We start from the raw sequence: 20,367 nt of genomic DNA, 5'->3' as shown, positions 1-20,367 counted from the left end.
GCAAGCTGATACAATCTTTATTCTTTGTTGGTTAAACTCACAGAAGGATTCCCAGGACCTATTGCTCTATGACCTACCCTTCCCTCTCTCAGCCTCAGTTTCCTCATCTGTACAATGGGTATACTGATCATACTTATCCGTATGGCCAAGTGAGACAATGCACAGGAAGTGCATTGTAAAGCAGGTATTTTACGACCAAAAGCAAATCAATTTTCTCAGTTCCAAATATGTGTTACGGTTTGCTGTCAGTTTACTTATAACCCATCATCGTGTGATGAAAAGATTACTGAAGTAGGAGCTGTAGCTTACAGGGAGGACTAGGCAAACTACTTCATCTCCCTGGGTTTCTGTTTTTTTCGTCTTTCCAACAGAGGAGCTGAATTAGAGGACCCCCTAGTAACTTCCACTTCTAAAGGGATTTAGAAATTTTTTAAAACACTTTTAAACAAAGTTTTAATAAAATTTAACATAGCAAGTATTATACTTATACGCTTAAGCAATTTACATCTTAATTAAATGTACTTCAGATTAAAATTGTGTTAAGCAGTTTTTAAATACAGAAGGATATGGAGAGTGATAAAACTTGATTCATTTAAAAAATAGATTTCGAAATGCTGTGGGAAATTCAATTATGTTTAAAGGTGCAAAAACAAGATTGAAATCACTGCTAAAAAATAAGGAAATTTACTTTGGACGCCCATTGTTTCTGGAAGTAGGGTGTTTTCATGACTGTGTGGCTCTGACGTATTAAATGGAGGCCAAAACAGAGAACAGGCCTCTCCTGTTTGGAACATTTCTTCTAACTGAAAGGGAACGAATACAGCTTAGCAACAATACACATCTGAATAAAACACGGACCCTGAATTTGACGGGCGTCTCATTTGCAATAAAGAAGACTTTCATGGCAATCCGGGCCATGATGGAAACACCTTGTGACATAGAATTGGATTTAAATTCTGGCTCCTTTCCTTTCTAAGTGTGTGACCTTGGGTACGTTCATAACCTCTCTGTGCCTCAGTTTCCTCATAAATGGGATGAACCTTAGGAGTGTTTTAAATATTAAATGAGATAATACATGTAAAGCTCTAAGAATAATGCCTGACACATAGAAAAAGCTCAATGCATATTAGCTACAGTGATTGATTCCATACATAACTACTAGAGGTCTATCTACTAGGTAGTGGTCACTGTATTAGACCCTGAAATATCTTTGGGGCTTCAGCTTTTTTGTGTCTGGTCTACAAAGTGTTACAGAGTTACACAGGAAATTCCAAAACTTCAGCAGTCCAACGGGACCCAAGTAAATCTAGAAAGAAGGCCCTTTGGAGTCAAAAGACTTTAAATTCAGGAGGGAAAAGGAGATGTAAGCGAGGTAGTTGCTTAGGGTCTTGTCTTGAAGTGGTCGAGTTCTGATGCCAGCTTTTAGAGAGTACATCACGATGCATGTTAAAACCACCATGACATTCAAAGAGTCAGACATGCCCGATTAGATTTTCATGTTCTGTATTTATAAAAATGTTAGTGGTGCATTTCCTCAGTGCAAATGATTTTTGGCTCTTACTAATATTTATGTCTGTAGTAAAGTCTATACAGCATAAAGTAGGTGATGAATTTGTTCTAGTCATCAGTTTGCCTTTATTTAAGGGGATATCTCAGAAGATGCTGTATCTTGGCCAGGAATTTCAGCAGATTGGAAGCAGGCAACATATAGGAAAGGACAATTGTACTTTAGCACTAGGAGACAAAATGAGAAATACAATTATGGCAGTAATGCATTCTCTTATATAAACTTATCATGGAAATCGTCTAGGAAGCTATGCCTTTTGCAAGCCATACTGTGTTGCTTTGTGGTGATTCCAAGCCTTGCCTCTATGACAATCAGTGTTGTTTGGTTTGGGAGTTGTCTCGCGTGGATGTGTCCACAGGGCACCAAAAGCAGGATTAAGATGATAAGTTGAACCATCATTCCTCCTCCTACAGAGGAGCTAACCATTTGGTCTCAGTGATCTCAGGCTGGACTGGCTTTGGCACCCGCTTTTGGGAGGTAATAATTTGAAGGCACGGTGATCATAGCTTTCATGGACCACGACCTATAATGCTTCACAGATAATCCTATGACCCCCTCATTTGCACATTGCGCATAGCAGAAGCTCTTGATGTAAAGGAAAGAAGTAAATGGGTCTCTTCTTAACAACAGGCAAATAGACTGAAGTATTTGCCAAAGTGGAAAGAACAGTCAGAAATAACTTGGGGGGCGGGGCGCCTGGGTGGCTCAGTCCATTGAGCGGTTGAGCACCCAACTTTGGCTCAGATCATGATCTTGCTGTTCATGAGTGTGAGCCCCACATCCGGCTCTGTGCTGACAGCTCAGAGCCGGGAGCCTGCTTGGGATTCTGTGTCTCCCTCTCTCTCCGCCCCTCTCCAGCTCGTGCTCTCTGTCTCAAAAATAAATAAATGTTTTTTTTTTTTTTTTAAAAAAGAACTTGGAAGTTCACCTTATCCATACCCAGTTACAGAAGGTTTAATTAAGAAAAACAAAAACGTTGAGGATTCTCTTGTCTTTAGTATTCCTTTTTTGGCCTACCCCATTTCCAGGGGCTGATGGCTTTTTAATATTACAACCATTCTAAAAGGCACTCCCCCCGCCCCCAAGCCTGTATGACAGAAGTCACAAATCACCGCTCAAAGGAAGAAAAGGCGCCTGCGATGGGCCCCCAGTGAGCACAGTCTTGATTCTCCAGGGAAAGGGAACGCTCCGAATTCACGATTTGCACAGATCTGGGCCAGGACTGGGGCCTTCCTGGTAGAACATAAACACACGACCGTAAACACCGCCCCTCCCCCCCCTCCAAAAAACAAAAACAAAACATCCCAGGCGCTGCTACCGCGTCTAACCCTCAGCAGCCCGGCCCCGAACGTGACCGTAAAAACAGCAGCGCGCTCGGGAGCAGGGCGCACGCAGCTCGCGGGCCGGGCCGCAGGGCTCGCGGGCCGGGCAGGGCGGGCGCGGCGCTCCCGAGGACTTTCACCTGCTCGGCGGGCGGGCGGCGCGGGGCGGGCGCGGGGCGGGGCCTGGGCGCCCGCGGGAGGAGCCGGCCCGGGCCCGCCCCGCAGGAGGAGCCGCTCGCTGGCGGCCGATCCGGCGTCTCCGTGACAGGCACCCCGCTCCGCCGCCACCGCCGCCGCCGCCGCCGCCGCCTTTTCTTCCTCGTCCGGGGCAGCCGCCGCGCCGGGTCCCGCTTCGGGCCGCGCGCCCACCGCTCCCCTCCCCCGGCCCGCCGCCTCCCGCCCGCTCCCGCCGCCGCCGCCGCCCTCCTCGCCCGCAGAAATCGCGCGGCCACAGCGCCGCCCGCAGCCGCGCCGCCCGCTGCCGCCCGGCCCTCGGCGCCGCTCGGGTCCCGGCTCCCGCGGCCGCCGCGCGCCCCTCCCCTCCGCTCCCCTGCCCGGTCTGGCCGGCCCCTTCCCGCTGCCGCCTCTGGAGGAGCCGGTCCACCGCGGGTCACCATGCCCAGCAAAACCAAGTACAACCTTGTGGACGATGGGCACGACCTGCGGATCCCCTTGCACAACGAAGACGCCTTCCAGCACGGCATCTGCTTCGAGGCCAAGGTGAGGGGTCCCGGGGGGAGGGGGCGCTGCCCGGGAGGGGGCACGTCCGAGCGGACGCGGGGCTGGCGGGGGGCCTTAAATGTTAGGGAGGTGACTTCCCTTCTCGGGACTGAATTCCCCGGGCTCCTGCCCAGAACTGCTACAGAGCAGCTGCGAAGTTTGGGCGGTATGGCTTCGCCCCCTCCTCCCACCTGCAGACTCCCCCATCCTCACCTCCCGGGACTGCTCGACTTGCCGATCCCTCCTTCCGCGGAGGAGAAGCCGGCGGGGGAGCGCAGCCAGGTCCCCTGGTTCTTTAGAATCGCTTTAGGGAAGCTCTGGTGTTATTTACCTGCTGGGTTCCCTTGGGAGAGGTGTTTTCAGGAAGGTCTTTTAAAGGGGGAATGCCTGCTTCCTGATCGAGGAAAATAATACCGGAGTGGTGTGTTGTTTTTTTTTTTTTTTTTTTTTTTTTTTTTTTTTTTTTAATTCCAGGTAACCGGGTCCAAGTGTCAGTCACTTCTTAAATGCTTGATTTGCCACGACTCCTTTGCAAGTGCCAGTCATTGAAGGGGGGAGGGGTGAAACCTGCCCATTTGCTAGTTTTGTGGCGTAATGTTAAGTTTCAGCAGCCAGCAGGGAACCGCTGCTCAAGAATTTAGCGGGGATGACTGGAATTTTCAGGGCCGAGGCCGGAGCCCCAGCAGGTCCGTCCTTCGGGGAGGGGGCGGGGCGCGAGCCTCGGGACTGGACCAGTAGGTGCGGGATAAAGGCTGGCCCCCTGGGATGCACTTCCCCGGGGTGAGGCGGTCTGGTTTCTGCGATCCCCGCTGGGGCTCCCGCTGCCCATCACTTGGGAAGAGTGCTTCTGCTCTTTCTTTATGCCGCTCGCCCCCAAAGGTCCAGGGTTTCTCAGTGTGCCTGTCACTGATAAGTGACGGAAAGTACTGCCCCTCCGAGTGGGTTGTTTTTTTTAGGTTCTTGCTGGTTTTGAAAAGACAGTACTTCCGATGTGGAGGCAGTTTTACTCTTCGTTCCCTTTTTTTCCTTGATGACTTCGTGGATGCAGGGTGTGATTTCCGGCAAGGATGACTCTGTCAGGTGGCTTTTTCCTTCAATTTGTGAAACATCTTTGGAGTGTCTGATAGGCGCCCCATGCAGTCAGTTATCTTTAGATTTTTTTCCTTCTCCTGGAGATGTGTGACTTGGTGAATCTTAAGCTTTTTTTTTTTTTTTTTTAATCCCCCCGAATAACCTTCTCTCAGCCATATTTGCTAGCGCTAGGACACCCCCTGCCCCCCACCCCCCACCCCCCGTCAAACCCTGCGTGGGTTGCACAGCTGAACTGCTGGGTATGGCTGGGACCAGAGTGGGGCTGTGGCCGAGATCTTATCTTGCTTCTCCGGGAATAGACCTGGTTGGTCTAAGATGGGGTGTTTGGGTTAATTTTTGTCGAGGCCTGTTGCTTTGGTGAGCAAGTTTTTCATGTTAAAGTATGAAATTTTCATCACGGTCATCACTCAGGTTTCTTGGATGTACTGAAACTGGGGAATTGGCTTCGCCTTGTGTGGCTCACCAGTGCTCCACAAGAATGAGGGCAAGAACGGGGATCAGAATTAAAGTGTTCTAAAAACCTTTTTATGCAACATAAATAAACAAGTACATAAAATAAATCCCTTTTATTCTTTTCTCAGTCTCTGCCTTTGGTCCCAACTGGGTCTCAGAACCCGGTATGCGTAAGAATCACCAGGTGAGGGGACTGAAAAGTCTGATTCTTGCCCCCCCCCCCCAGTCTAATTTGCTACATCTGGGGAGTTGGGGAGCCTGGGACTGTGTACCTTTAATGAGCATTCCAGGTGATTTAATGCAAGTGACTGGGACCAGACTTTGAGAAGCATGGGGCTTGAGGCTGGCCTCCAGCTTGCTGGATCTTTACCTTCACTTTCCCCATATGCAGTTTTTTTTTCCTAAGCGAACGCCTGGGGGGCTGCATGACGTAGTGCCGATCGTTAGTAACTTCCCTGGGTTCACTCGCAGTGGTGCTTGATTAGAGGGGGTTTCACAGTTGGTCCAGGCGGTGTTCCCAATGCGGACCTGAGACCTAGGGGACCAAGGAGGCCTGCTCTGAGTTCTGCAAGGTAGAGGAGCGAGGGCGGGGCTCAGAGCTGGGTCTTAACCCCCAGCCCTTTGTAATTGACGCTGGACGCCAGTACCGTCAGACCCGGTCAGTCTAGACCTGAGTAGAGGTGGAAGCGGAAGCTTTTCTGTCCCGTGGGCTAGCGCCGCCTCTGGTTGGTTTCCGCCTCCCACCAGAGCAGTGTCTGTGGGCCTGCGTGGTCCCTGGGATTTCAGGGTTAAATCCACACCACATTCGTCTCTTGTTTTGGAAAATCACAGGCTGTAAAATGTAAATGTATTCTTGCTGCCTTGTCAGATACCCTTGGAAAATGAGCCCATGTCTTTCTGTCCCAAGGGCTGGCAGCTTTTCAGAATCAACACTGGGTGAAGTGACTGTTTGGATGGATGCCGCTCATTTTCAGGGTTCTGCAGAGATTTGAAAGGTTGCGGCTGGGGTTGAAGGGCGTCTGGGAGTCAGAGGGTCTGGGCACTTACAAACAACATCGTGCATTATTAAGCGGAATCGTGTAATTCTTACCCCTTCCCTCGAGGTGGGTCTCCTCATGTCTTATGAATGAGGATCTAGGCTCAGGGAGGTTGTTGCCTGCTTTGGTGCACACAGCTGTGGATGGCAAAGCCAGCATTTCAACCTGGGAATTTTGGCTTCAGACTCCCAAAGGTAGTGCTTATTTAGTCATTTTTATGGAGTGTTCACTCTATGCCGGGCAGTGGCCTCATTCACAGCTCACTGGTGGGGCATCCTCAGGCTGCTGGCCTCTTGGACTCTGATGTAGGAATTACTTAAATTTTTAATGCTGGGCTGTTTCCAGATGTCCCCATGGACTGGTAGTGGCTCCTGAGGGATCACCTGCGTTCCGTGTTCAGCATGGGTGCCTCGCCCATTGATCATTGCTGGTGGGTGGGTGGTAAAAATCTCACTCACTTTGTATGGCCCTTCTGGACCGGTCTCTCCCTTTCCCGGGGTGTCTTCCTGGTGGCCAGTGCCGTCTGCTGACTCTCTCCCCTTGCTGGGCGAGGAGGAGACTGCTAATGGTTTTGGCACAAAGAACAATACAAGCGTTACTAACATAGTTATGGCTTCCATTTGTAGGTGATTTTTGATTTACGTGGGACTTTCCCATACAAAGAGTTTTCTTCACGTAGAAACAGAAACATTGGTTTTATCTCCATTTCTCAAATGAAAAAAAAATTGGGGATCAGAGGGATTAACTTGTCTATAGTCACAGAACTGCTAAGACAATATGATTAGAGCTGGTATTTAGTGAGCACTTACTATGAGCCATGTAGCTGTCCCCTCTGTTAACCATCCAGTACTTTTGTCTCCTGGTCCACGGTTCCTTCTGATGCTGAAGTAGTTGCCCCTCTAGATCCACAGCACCGATGGCCTCGCCCGTTGTCACAACTGGATAGCACTTTAGTGCACCTGCAACAACCTTCTCATTTTACAGATGAGGAAATTGCAGTCCAGGGGGAAGTCGTTGACCCAGGGTCACCTGGCTAGATGCGAACGGGAACCAGGACTCTGGCCTAGTTTCCTGGCTTCAAGTTAGTTTCAGGAATCTGTTGCCACTTGACAAACTACCTGAAAACTCAGTGGCTTAAAACAGTATCTGTTTAATTGGCTCATGATTCGTGGGCCAGGAATTCAGGCAGGACTTGGCTGGGCCGTTCTTATGTCGACTGGCTCACTCATTTGGCTTCATGGCTGGGCTGGGCTGGAAGGTCCTAGAAGGTATCACTCACATGGCTGGTCCTCCACGTGATGGTTCTCTTCAGTGGGTAGCTTGGATGTCCTCACAGCCTGATGGTGCTTGTATTTGGCAGCTGGCTTCCAAGAGAGAGTGTTCCAAGCAGGGAAGGTAGAAGCTCTTAGGGACGGGCCTCCAAAGTTACAGAGGGTCGTTTTTGTATTCTGTTGGTCAAATCAGGCCATAGGCTGGCTCAGATTCAAGGGAAGAAATGGACTTCATTCTTGGGGGGGTATTAAGGTCACATCGCAGGGGTGCCCATGGGGCGGGAGAGATTGCCGAAGCTGTCTTTGGGTCATGGTCTGCCACAAAATTTTGTGTTCTTTTCCCTCTGCATACACCTTCTCCAGTGTTCTGAGTGTTGAGGACCTTGTCTCCTGCTTCTGTGTATAGCCCCCTTCCCCAGCATCAGGAACCTACATAGCCAGCAATAATAAATCCTTTGTCAAGTGCGAGAAATGTCCAGTTGTAGAAAGTCTGAAAGCAGTAAGTATATATCGTCACCCTGCGGAGTGATTTTGCAGTTTGGGAGCTCTTGGTCAAATCTGAACTCAATTCTGTGGCCCTGTTTCCTTCCCTCCTTGCTAAATGGCTTCACTGGCTGGTGTTTTCCATGATGCGGATTTTAGAGATGCCGGTAACCCTGAACAGCATGCTGTTGGGAGGGCTTCCAGATTAGGACATAACGTTATTGGCTCGCCATAAAAGGGGTGTTCTGACTCACACTTGAGCCTGCAGCGTGGTAAAAGCTCCCATCGACTTCACTATATCCTGGGTGTGTGAACTCTGCCTCCAGGGTCCTGTTTTTCTAGGGTTCTGGACCAGCGGGGGTCCAGATGCAGGGCCTGCTGTATACACGGATAGCATCATGGTTTATTTCACCTTCTTGTGTATTTGTCCAGATGCTTTCAAACTGATTGTTATTCATTTATTTTTTTTAAACCAAGTTGACCTCCAAGATGGGGCTTGAACTCACTGCCCCAAGATCAGGAGTCCCATGCTCTACGGATGGAGGCAGCCGGGCGCCCCTCCTGTTGTTACCTTCTCCGACCACTTTTGGGGGGCAGTAAGTCTCAAAGATACAGCGCTGCTCTGAAATGATGCCTTTTTTTTTTTTTATGCGTCAAGGTGTCCCAGGGTGTTTTTCCACAGCTGGCGTTGGGGATCTGATGGGCAAGTCTATTTCTATCTACCTGGCCATACATTTCATGAATTGATGGCTTTCGGTCTGGTCTCCTTGGCCCCAAACGTCCCAGTTGTTTTAGTGATGTGAATCGTGCAGCCACATGGAATTTGACCTTTGCCACAGTCATTACCCCCAAGACCCTAATCAGACGCACTGTTTATTATCGCTTACTCATAATGCTGCTACTTCCAAGAACTCAAACTTTCAGAATGCTTTCTTTGACTATAATTATCTGCCTCCTCACAGCCTCATTGCCTCAAGGCTGCTTTTAGCTCCTCAGTGACCTCGCCGTCCTTCTTCCTTCCTCTTTTTGGAAAGTGAGCTTCCTTTCCCCCTGCTTTCTGATAGCTTTATGGAGACATAATTCACACACCACACAATTCACTAACTTAAAATAGACAATTAAGTGGTTTTTAGTATATTCCAGATATGTGTAACCATCACTGTAGTCAATTTTAGAATATTTTCATCACCTCAAAAAGAAACCTCTGGGGGCGCCTGGGTGGCTCAGTCGGTTGAGCGTTCGACTTCGGCTCAGGACATGATCTCACAGTTTGTGAGGTCGAGCCCTGCATCGGGCTCTGTACTGACAGCTCAGAGCTTGGAGCCTCTTCAGATTCTAGGTCTCCCACTCTCTCTGCCCCTCCCCTGCTTGCACTCCATCTCTCTCTTTCTCCAAAAAAAAAAAAAAAAACAAAAAACCAAAAAAAACCAAACAAACAGAAAAGGAACCTATATACCCTCTGGTTATAATCCCCCTACCCCTCCATCCATCCCAGCCCTAAGCAACCATTAATCTACTTTCTGTCTCTAGAAAGGACATTTCGTATCAGTGGGATCATAAAGTATGATTTATGTGTGTGCACATGTGCACATGACTGGCATCTTTAACTTAGCATAGTATTTTCAGTCCATACTGCCTGCGTCAAAGCCTCATTCCTTTTTATGGCTGCATAATATTCCATTGTATGGACATACCACAATTTGTTTATCCACTCATCCATCGACGGACATTAAGGTTGTTTATTTTTTTTTAAGCGTATTTATTTTGAGAGAGAGACCGAGAATTCCCAGCTGGCTCTGTGCTGTCAGCGCAGAGCCCATCGTGGGGGGAACCCACGAAACGTGAGATCATGACCTGAGCTGAAATTGAGAGTCGGACGCTTAACTGACTGAGCCAAGGTTGTTTATGCTCTAGCTACTGTGAATACTGCTTCTGTAAACACTGGTGTACATGTTTCTGTAGGGAGGTATGGCTTCATTTTTTGTGGGTAGATAAGTAGGAGTAGAATTGCTAGATATCGTAGTAGCCAGGTTTAACCATTTGTGGAGCTGCCAGGTGGTTTCCAGCATGGCTGCACCTTGGCCACCAGCAGGGTTTTGGTTTCTTTACATCCTCACCGACACTTGTAATTGTCTGACTTTTTGATTCTAGCCGTCCTAGTGGGTGTGAGGCGCTATCTCCTTGTGGCTTTGAGTTGCATCTCCCTGATGAATAATGATATAGAACACGCGTTTATTTGGCATTTATATATCTTCTTTGGAGAAACGTCTGTTCAGATCCTTTACCCATTTTTTGGGTTGTCCTTTTAAAAAAAGTTACTGAGTTGCGGGGTGGCTGGGTGGCTCTGTTCGTTGAGCGTCTGACTCTTGATTCTGGCTCAGGTCACGATCCCAGAGTGGGGAGATCAAGCCCTACATCGGGCTCCATGCTGGGTGTAGGAGCCTGCTTGGGATTCTCTCTCTCTCTCTCTCTCTCTCTCTCTCTCTCTCTCTCCCCCTCTGTCTCTGCCCCTCCCCATTTGCTCTCTCAAAATAAATAAACTTAAAAAAAAAAAAAAAAGAAATTGTCCTACTGTTACCCTTTTCTGTCTTTGTGCTTCCTGAGTTTTCTTCCTGATCAGCCCGTCCTCCGTGGTCTGCTCTCTGAGCAGAATCTCCTCTTTGCTGGCTGCTCTTTCTCCTCCCTTGGACCTCTTGTGTGAGGGCTTGGTTGCTGTGCGGGTTGGCTCCTGGACCCCTAACTCCAGTCCAGAGTCCGGATCTTCATTTTCTGTTTCCTGCTCGTGGTCTCTGCACCGAGGAACAGGTTGCTGGCTCCTTCCCCTCAACAAGCTGGATAGCAAACCTCTCTGACTTGGGACTTTGGTTAGCGACCCCAGCATGCTCTCGGGTACCCAGGCCTGATACTTGGGAGCACTGCCTGGACCCTTTCGTATAACAGCCGAAACTCACTGGCTGTTCACTGGGTCCCTACCGTGGCCAGGCTATTCTCTCCGCTAGCCTCCACACGAAGTCAGTTGCCGTGTTCTTGAATCTTCTCCGTGACCTCCATCCACGCACCTCCTCCCATTCCATCGTTTCCCACCTCTGGCCGGTTCACACTCTCACCGCCTCTCCCCGGACTGTTTGAGTAACTTTCTGGAGGCTTCCACTTGATCCTATAAACTTGTGCTCTGGTAATTTTCCCGAAGTATAATTATGTTGTCCCTCCTCCTCCAAAACACAGTGAGTTCCTAGGCCTACTGTATTAGGTCCCGATTCTTAGCATGATATTCAGCGCTCTCTGTTTCTGAATAATTCCCTTTATCACCCTGCGCTCTGACCCAATCAGAGCACACCCCGTTCCCTAGGCCCCCTTGTCACGTCCCACCCAGTGACACTTGGTGGGGTGGATGTTACCAGCCCCACCTCTGTGTGGAAGGGACTGACCAGACCCCACGGTGGTGCTGGGCTGCTTACTCTGATGTTTTTCTCCGCATGTCGTCATCGGGGGCCCTGTCACTCTGCCCCCCAATGCCTGTACCTTCTGCCGTGCTCAGGCAGCAACTTGCGTATAGAATGTGCATTTGGAGGGAAGGAACATGATTCCTGGGATGTTCACTACGAGGACTGCCAGGAGGGCCCTGCTGTGAGCCCAAGAAATGCATTTGCCTCAGCTGGCTCCAGTCCCCTCTCAAGCACAGTTCCCGTGCTTTTTGCCTGGGTCCCTGGGGACCTCAGGGCCTCCCCAGCCTCCCAGGACGCATCCGTACTCCCCCCTCACAGAGCGGCTTTTCCTCCCAGGGGAAGTGCCGAGTAAGCATTTTTTTCCTGCATTAAATGGAATTCCTGTGATGGGCGTGCGGTGGAATTAGAATCTTTGATTACGGAACATATGGCCAGTTTCAGGAATACCTAATTGCCATTTATTAGTAAAAAAACATATTTGCAGCCCGTTGCGTTCTCATTGACGAATCGACACCTTTCCCCCCTCATTCACTGTTTTGTTTCCTTTAACTTGCTCTTTGGTAAGTTTGGTGACATGAATTTGGTTGACGTGCGGCATGGCATGGATGCCGGAACCAGACTGTCTTTGGGTTCAGATCCTGGCCCTGTCTTGCTGCGTGACCCCGTGGGAGTTACTTAGCCTCTCTCCTGTGGTACCCTGGTCTGAACAAAGAGGGTACGAATACGTACCTTCTGGGGTTCACGAGTAAATGAGTTACACGGGGAAACGCCTGGTGCTGTGCCCGGCCCCGGCTGCTATTTTTATTGTTACTTCATCCGACAAATTGCACCTTAAATTTCATGTGTGTTTCATCTGGCTGTAATCTGTGGAGTTAGCAGATTCATTCTCTGATAAGTCAGAGGCCTCCTGGTGCACCATCCCCGTTCTGCACACCGGGTAAAGATCCAGCCAAGTCGGCCAGAGTGCTTCTCAAAGTTGCAACTCAGGCAGCGTGACTACTTTGTGGGCTTAAAATAGCTGTCAGCCTCCTTGGGAGGGAATAAAGAAGGGTTAACTAGCTCCTGGGGCATGCCCCCATCCCATGTGTTCCAGACCGTGAGCCTCGTTAGGATTAAAAACCACAGAATCTCGTTAAGTGCGGTGTGCTGTCTGTCTGCCCTGTCTCTCTCTGAAATTTCTTGGATAAATATTTCTTTAAGCAGGGGTAATCTAAGCAGAAGGAATCTCGCATCATGGGATTAATTAATATCTTGTGATGCTTACATTTCCCTTTGCAATTTTTCTATTCAGCATCATGTTTCCTTTTAAGCACCAGAGCAGCTGGTTTAAAAGTTACTTACAATGGCACTTCCAGCAAGTTCCGTGCCCAGAGTGTCGGAACGCTTCAGACCCCTACGCCTCTCCCGCTGCGGGCAAGGCGGGTGGTTTGGTGCAGCGCTTCCCGGAGACTTGTGTGTCTTACACCCTTGTGGTCCATCCATGAGAACTGAGGGCCGTGGCTTCTCCCCCACATACTCTAGAGGCTACGGTGCTTTCCAGGAGACCTGGTGAAATGATCGGCCCTGAGAGGTGAGGGAGACCTGGGACTCCCTACTAAGGGGTGTCCGGGAAGGGGGCACTTGCCACCCAGTGCACCCTGTGTGCAGAAGAGTCTGAGCTCCCTTAGCCCGTGTGTGAGCACGTGGGTGGGAAGCGTGTGCTTGCAGAATTGTCCCATGTTCTGTATTCTGGGTGCTGTTCCCTGCTGGCTCTGGGTGTGCATTTCTCATCTCCTGATCTGGGCTATGAGCTGCTCGAGGGCCAAGGGGATGTTCCCCCTACCTCAGCCTCGTATGGTCCGCATCAGAGAAAGCTAACAGAATCGCCATTATCACGTTAAAAGCACTTACTGGGTTCCAGGCACTGTTCACATTCTGTGAAATGGTTAATCCTCTCAACAGCTGCCTGAGTTAAGGTTCTCTCGCCGACTTTTACAGATGGGGAAGCCGAGGCAGAGAGAGACAGAGTAACTTGATCAAGGTCCGTAGTTAGTAATGGACAGACCTTCCAGTCAAAGCCAGGCAGTTTGGCCCAAGGCATCTCTGCATATCTCTCAAAATACCAAGAGCTAATATTTGTCAACTACCACCTTCTACCCTTGGTTCTCAGCGTTTTATTTTTAGCTTTTAAAGTTTTTCTTTTGAAGTAATCTCTACACCCAGTGTGAGATTCGAACTCACAACCCCGTGATCGAGAGTCACACGCGCTCCCGAGCCAGCCAGGTGCCCCTCTCAGCCTTTTACGTATGTTAATTAACTTAATCTTTACAGCGGCCCCGTGAGAGTAGGTGCTATTGTACCCGTTTTGCAGATGAGGAAACTGAGGCACATCTTTCTAGTTTAGATTGAATGGGCAAATGGTCATTAAAGGTGGTGGTCTTCTTGCCTGTGGCCCAGGGACTGGTCTGCTGTGTGCCAGCAGGCGATGGGCCACCTGCCGAGACCGCTCTTGTGGGCCGTGTGGCTGAGCTCTAGACAGGGACATGAGGCATTAGTGAGAGGGATAGCAGTTGAGGGGAGAGGAGCTTTGGGGGCCCTTCCTTCCTGGAGAGGGGTGTTATTTGCTGGGCTCTTGCCACGCACTTCCTGTCTAGCGATGGGTTCCTCTCCCCCCCACCCCCCTTACCACACCTCTTCCTCCCAGCAACTTCCACGCCCCCTTCCCTGCCTTTTCCTGCATTTCTGAGGCCCCCCCCACCCCCGCCCAGGAGACTACAAATGCTGGAAAACTTCAGCCTGGGAGCTGCTGTTGCCCTGGCTTGGAAATTTCCGTGCACAACAGAGAAGCCCCTGAGTCGTGTCTTTTTGTTCTCTCTTGATTATAAACTCTTCCCTTTTTGTTTTGGTCTCTTTGGACGGGGAGAGGCGCTCATGTGGAAGCATTTCTTTTTCTGCCAAGAGGAAGATGAATGTCTCCCAGGGGCCAAGTGACAGGTAACATAATCTCTCACTCCCGTGCTATTTCCACATAAACACACACAACCTGGACCTGGGCTGTAGCTCTCTTTGCAAACCGGCCCTCGCTGTGCGTGGATTTTCTTTAATTAAAAAAAAAAAAATTTTTTTAATGTTGTTATTTATTTTTTGAGACAGAGAGAGACAGAGCATGAGCAGGGGAGGGGCAGAGAGAGAGGGAGACACAGAATCCGAAGCAGGCTCCAGGCTCTGAGCTGTCAGCGGGGCTCAAACCCATGGACTGAGATCATGCCCTGAGCCAAAGTCGGACGCTTAACCCACTGAGCCACCCAGGCACCCCTGGATTTTCGTTTTTTTCAATGTGGCCGCCCAGGTGAAGCACGTTATGTCCCAGGCGCCCGTACCCAAAGTGTGATGGAAACTATTTCTGGACTCAAGGTTATTGAAATGCGACTCTGTCCTCCTCCAGGCCCAGAATTTTGCAGCGTCTTTCAATGAGGAGAATCACCTGCAGATTCCTTTGATTAGTGAAAGCAGCTGTTCTCAAACTTTGGCGTCTCTCGGAATCATCTGGAAACGAATAAAAATACGGAGGCCCAGGCTTGTTGAAGTAGTGAGAGGGCCTGACCTCTGTCTTGATCATGTTTCCCAGGCAGTGCTGACAGATGCCCTGGGTCTGAAACATCGTCGCTCATTGGGGAGGTAAAGAAGGAAAAAAAAAAAAAAAAAGACTGATGACTGGGGGCTCCCAGCGATTTAAATCCAGCTCATACAGGAGCGCCTGGGTGGCTCAGTCGGTTAAGCGTCCGACTTTGGCTCAGGTCATGATCTCGCGGTTCATGAGTTCGAGCCCCGCGTCCGGCTCTGTGCTGACAGCTGGGAGCCTGGAGCCTGCTTCGGATTCTGTGTCTCCCACGCTCTCTGCCCCTCCCCCGCTCAGACTCTGTCTCTGTCTCGAAAATAAATAGACATTAAAAAAAATAAATCCAGCTAGTACAGGGTTGTAGCCTGGGAGTTGCAGTTTTTATGTCCTCGGTTTCTTTGCTGAGACTTTTTTTTTTTTTTTTTTTGGTCTCCAGCACATTAAATGAAGGCTGCCTTAAAATTTTTTGTCAGGTAATTCTAATATGTCTGTCCTCTTGTGTCGGCATCTTTTGATTGTCTTTTCTCATTCATGTTGAGGTTTTCCGGTTCCCAGAATGATGAATGATGTTTGATTGAAAGCCGGACGCTTTGGGTATTATGTTATGAGATTCTGGATCTTAATTAAATCTTCTGTTTCAGCGAGGCTCCTCTGTCCTTGGTGGGGAGTGCTGCCTCGTTACTCTCAGGTGGAGGCGGAAGTCTAGAGTCTTCTCCTGGGCCTCGGCTGACCCCACGCTGGAGGCGGGCAGGAGGGCCTCACCTGCCTCACTTATGGGGCCTCCGCTGACGCTCTGCCTTTTTTTTTTTAATTTTTTTTAATGTATATTTATTTTTGACAGCATGAGCGGGGGAGGGGCAGAGGGAGAGGGAGACCCAGAATCCAAAGCAGGCTCCAGGCTCTGAGCTGTCAGCACAGAGCCCGATGCGGGGCCCGAACTCACAGACCGCAAGATCGTGACCTGAGCCGAAGTCGGACGCTCAACCGACTGAGCCACCCAGGCGCCCCTGATGCTCTGCCTTTTTTAACTGCTGGGCGGTGGTGAAAGTTCTGGACTCTCCCCTAGGCCTCCTCTGCCCCCCCAGCAAGGAGGGGAGGAGGCTGTGTTACCCCCGTGGCCCAGCTTCCGTTCAGCCTTCCCTGATAGCCCTGGAGGAAGGTAAGGGTGCAGGCGTCTCCATACAGCCTGGTGAAGGCCAAAGTCGGGTTTCTGGACCCCGCAGGTAGGAGTGAGGGTGGGAGGTACGGTTTTCTTGTATGGCGCTGGGCTGAGCAAAGCTGTTGTCTGTCTTGTGACGCTGCCCCTGTCCTGGTCCTTTGGCTGGAGAAAGCAGTCTCTTCTTAGACCTTTCTTTTCCTTTTAAGTTTATTATTATTTAGCAATTTGTACACCCAACGTGGGGCTCGAACTCACAACCTTGAGATCAAGGGTCGCATGCTGTTCTGACTGAGCCAGGTGCCCTGGGACTTTTTAAATTGTCTTCTGGCGTTTCTGGGTCTCTGGCTTCTCCAGCAACCGGCCTGGGATGTGTGAGGCAGAAGGAAAACCCAGGGAAGCCAGGTGCCACGTTGTGCCTTGGGTGCTGAGGTCCTCGGCTGGCTGGCCTTCTTTCCATCTCTCCAAGTCCTCTTCTGCTAGTTTTATGTATAATGGCTGGAGTTTGCTGGTTATTAGCAGGAGGAATAGAGAAAAGTTTGTCTCCTCCATGTTTCTGGAAACAGGAGTTTTGCACATTTGGAACTTTAAAAGATGAATAGGGGTGCCTGGATGTTTCAGTCGGGTAAGCGACCGATGCTTGATTTCGGCTCAGATCATGATCTCCTGGTTCATGGGTTCGAGTCCTGCATTGGGCTCCGTGCGGATAGTGCAGAGCCTGCTGGGGATTCGTTCTCTCCTCCTCTGTGCCCCTCTCCTGCTAGCTGTTTGCTAGCTCCCTCTCTCTCTCAAAATTAAGAAAAACCAAAAAGATGAATGGATGATGAAGTTGTGTGTGTGTGTGTGTGTGTGTACACAGACACACACATGATGGAATATTAACTCAGCTATAAAAAAGGGATGAGATCTTGTCATTTGTGACAACATGGACGTAGAGGGTATTGTGCTGAGTTAGATGCCATGTGATTTCACTTATATGTGGAATCTGGAAAAGAACACAACACGTAGCTTCATAAATGCAGAGAACAAACTGACGATTGCCATATGGGAGGTAGAGGTGGGTGGGTGAAACAGGTGATGGGGATGAAGATGTACAAACTTCTAGTTACAAAAAAATAAGTCAGAGCTGAGCAATGCGGCAGAGGGAACACAGTCAATGATATTGTGATAAAGTTGCATGGTGATTAGATGGTGAACGCACTTGTCCTGGTGAGCATGGGGTATGGAATCGTCGAAACAGCTTGCACACCTGGAACTATAACCCTGTCAGACGTCAGTAAAGCTCCCGGGGTGATTGTGATCAAATCAAGACGCACAATTGAGAATCTCAGGGTCAGCGCTGGAGCAGGCCAAGGCAGTTTGGGTGGAAAGACCAGAAAGACCTGGGCTCTTCCCCAAGTGGTGGTCTTTATGAATCATCGTGTCCTCCCTCCCAAGTCCTTATAGTACTTACATTCACTTTCCTTCCATAGATTTATTTTTCCCCTCTGTTTAGCCCTTTGTGACCCTAACTTGGGTTCCCTAAATACATGCTCCTAAATGCAGATGTAGAAATTGATCCGGTCCTATAGGAAGTATTTATTGTGCTTCTGTCTTTGGGGCACAGTGCTTGGTGTGGAGGTCAGAGAGTCAGAAGGCCAGATGGTGACTTAAGGGAAATCCATGTAGATGGGGGTGTCTGGGTAGATGGAAAGACAGGTGTGATGGCAGGATTATGTATTGAGCACATACTGTGTGCTGGGCCTTCTGCAAGCTGTTTTCTAAGCTTTCTCATTTAATCCTTTGAACTACACTGCATGATAGACGTTTTCTTCTCCCTTTTACCGTGGAGGTTTTGAAGACTCGGTATTAAGTGACTTGTCCAAGGTCGCTCGCTCCATGTCCAAATCTGAGACAAAACTGGACCACGAATTTGCTAAAACAAGGCCTTGCTTTTTCCAAAGGAATGTTCCACTGAGGTTTCTTCATGAGCTGTGGGTTCTGCTGTGTTGGGGGAGAGCTTATCTGTTTATATTCTTCCCCGGGACAGTTTTCAGAGGCAGCTGTGAGTGGCTTGGTCTGTGACTTTGGAAGGGGTCTTGCAGGGGCGTTACATGACTCTTAATTTCGGCTCAGGTCATTATCTCGCGGTTGGTGAGAGGCAACCGCGTGTCGGGCTGTGTGCTGATAGTGCGGAGCCTTCTTGGGAATCTCTCTCTCCTTTGTCTCTCTGTCTCTCCCCTGCTTTCATGTGTGTGCTCTCTCTCCCTCTCTCAAAATATTAAAAAAAAAAAAAAATGTCACTATACTAGTTCTGTGAGGAGTGGGTTGTGGCAGGGGGTGGGTGGGTTATAATGGACCAGAGAGTGGCTCATCACCTACTGGAGATGAGAGCTGGAACGAGGGCGCGTGGTCCACTCCGGAAGTTGCCAAGAGGCGCAAGGCATCTTTCGGTTTGGAACGACCACGTGTGAAAGTGATGAAGGGAAGGGGCAGATTTTAGGTAAGTGCAGGGAAGGGTGGTCCTGTGGTTGGGGTAGGGGAGAGGAGGGTTTATATGGTAGGGTTTAGTATTTTTTTTTTTTTTTTTTAAAAGAGAGACAAAAAAAAAAAAAAAGAAAAGGAAAAAATGACTGAGGTAGGAAGACCTATATCCCAGGAGGCTTTAAGTACCAGGCTTGAGCAATGTGGCTTAATCTTGTAAACAGTGGGGAGCAAAAGATATTTTTAGGGGATGAGCTGTGTACCTGTGTGTATATGTATGCACACACAGGTGTCCTGTGTTAGGACAAGGAAAGGGATGAGAGCTGTTTGTAAAAATTGCAGTGAGGGCCATTGCTAAAGCCCAGGTGTAGGACCTGGACCAGGATGACCAAAGGGGGGGGGGGGCGCGTGGAAATGAAGGGATAAATGTAGGAGAAACTACAAAGACAACATCTGTGTCCTCTGGGCCAGTCCATGTTTGGGAAGGAGAATCGGAAAAGTTGCAGAGTTAAATAGTCTGGACTTGGATCGGATCGTTACGACTCACATGACAAAGCTTTGGATGCCATCCGTTTGCAGGATCCTCTAATACCTGAACTGCGTGAGCTGGAAAGGTGGTTTAAGGTGCCTCCTCTCTGTATCTGGTCCTAAGCTGGTCGCCAGGGGTTAGGCCCTTAGCTGCCCGATGTCCTCGGGTCCCGTGTGGAGTTCTCTACTTCTTAGAGCAGTCCTGATCTCTTTCACTACCTCCGAATTGAGGGAGCACGTTGTCAGGCTGTAGAGACTTGGCACTTGAAGGTCTGTTGAGGCAAAACGATGAGCACGAGACCGAGGCCGTATGAGCCCCTTGTGACATGCGGGGAAACGCTGAGTGGGATGCTTGCAAGGGCTGTAAAAACAGCCCCTGGATAGTCGGCCATCGCAGCGAAGGGGCGGCCCTTTCTTCCCGCCAGCCTTTTCTTGGGAGTGGAAGTTGCTGAAACATGAGAAGTTCAGACAGGGATTCTGTAAGTCTCTGGTGACAAGTCTGTAATGGGTTCCCGAGGCTAATTAGGTTGTTAGGGGTATTAGCAACTTCCCTTGTGTCCCTAAGGCTTTCTGTCAATACCCACTGCCTGTCCTGCAAGGGCTTCTGTCTTCTATGGCCTCCCCCTACCATGGTACCCACTGGGGGGGCGTGCGATCCTGAAACGAGCACCATATTTGATTTGCTTCTGACGCATTGCAGGCGCACCACTGATCTTGACCAGATGCATGAAGCCAACACCATTGGGTTCGCCCGGTTCTGCTCCCCCTTACCTTTCCCTGGAAGCCCGTGTCTGGCGTGGGGTCCCTAGTGTGACTCTTGCTGCCAGTAACTCTTCTTTGGCCTGGCCCAGCTGCCGCCTGGGTTGTGTTGGTTTTTGCGCCTGGGTTGTGTTGGTTTTTGCGCCCGGGTTGTGTTGGTTTTTGCGCCCGGGTTGTGTTGGTTTTTGCGCCCGGGTTGTGTTGGTTTTTGCGCCCGGGTTGTGTTGGTTTTTGCGCCCGGGTTGTGTTGGTTTTTGCGCCTGGGTTGTGTTGGTTTTGCTGCTTGGCTTTGCCCTCTCAGCCTTTCCCTTTCAAGATGCTGCAGATCTCTATGGTACGAGACTCCTTTTTCTTCCGCTGAGGTGATGCAGCCTGCGGCCCGAAGCTCTCTTGGTTCTCGCACACCTGGGATGGACGCATCCTCCCCACGGTCCTCTTGCGGGGCTTACCTCCTCAAATTCTGGTTTCTCCA

The 20,367-nt window shown here is 49.8% G+C and overlaps 1 protein-coding gene across 4 annotated transcripts in view; it reads left to right on the top strand.

Annotated features, from left to right (window-relative positions):
• The first annotated feature begins 3,130 nt into the window (after nucleotides 1-3,130).
• The window catches only part of NOS1AP (nitric oxide synthase 1 adaptor protein), a 270,178-nt gene continuing 252,941 nt past the window's right edge, over nucleotides 3,131-20,367 (top strand). Inside the window, exon 1 of one of the 4 annotated variants that reach the window (XM_078440546.2) lies at nucleotides 3,131-3,609. In XM_078440546.2, the coding sequence (XP_078296672.1) occupies nucleotides 3,505-3,609 (105 nt within the window). In that variant the 5' untranslated portion in view covers nucleotides 3,131-3,504. The remainder of the gene's footprint in view (nucleotides 3,610-20,367) is intronic. The other 3 variants (XM_078440547.2, XM_078440544.2, XM_078440545.2) reach the window with 3 other exon arrangements.

Source organism: Panthera onca, chromosome F1 (genome assembly GCF_046562875.1).
Source record: "Panthera onca isolate mPanOnc1 chromosome F1, mPanOnc1 haplotype 2, whole genome shotgun sequence".
In the NCBI taxonomy this organism is placed as follows: domain Eukaryota; kingdom Metazoa; phylum Chordata; class Mammalia; order Carnivora; family Felidae; genus Panthera; species Panthera onca.
Note: the sequence above shows the minus strand (reverse complement) of the source record. Positions and strands in the feature narration are given on the sequence as shown.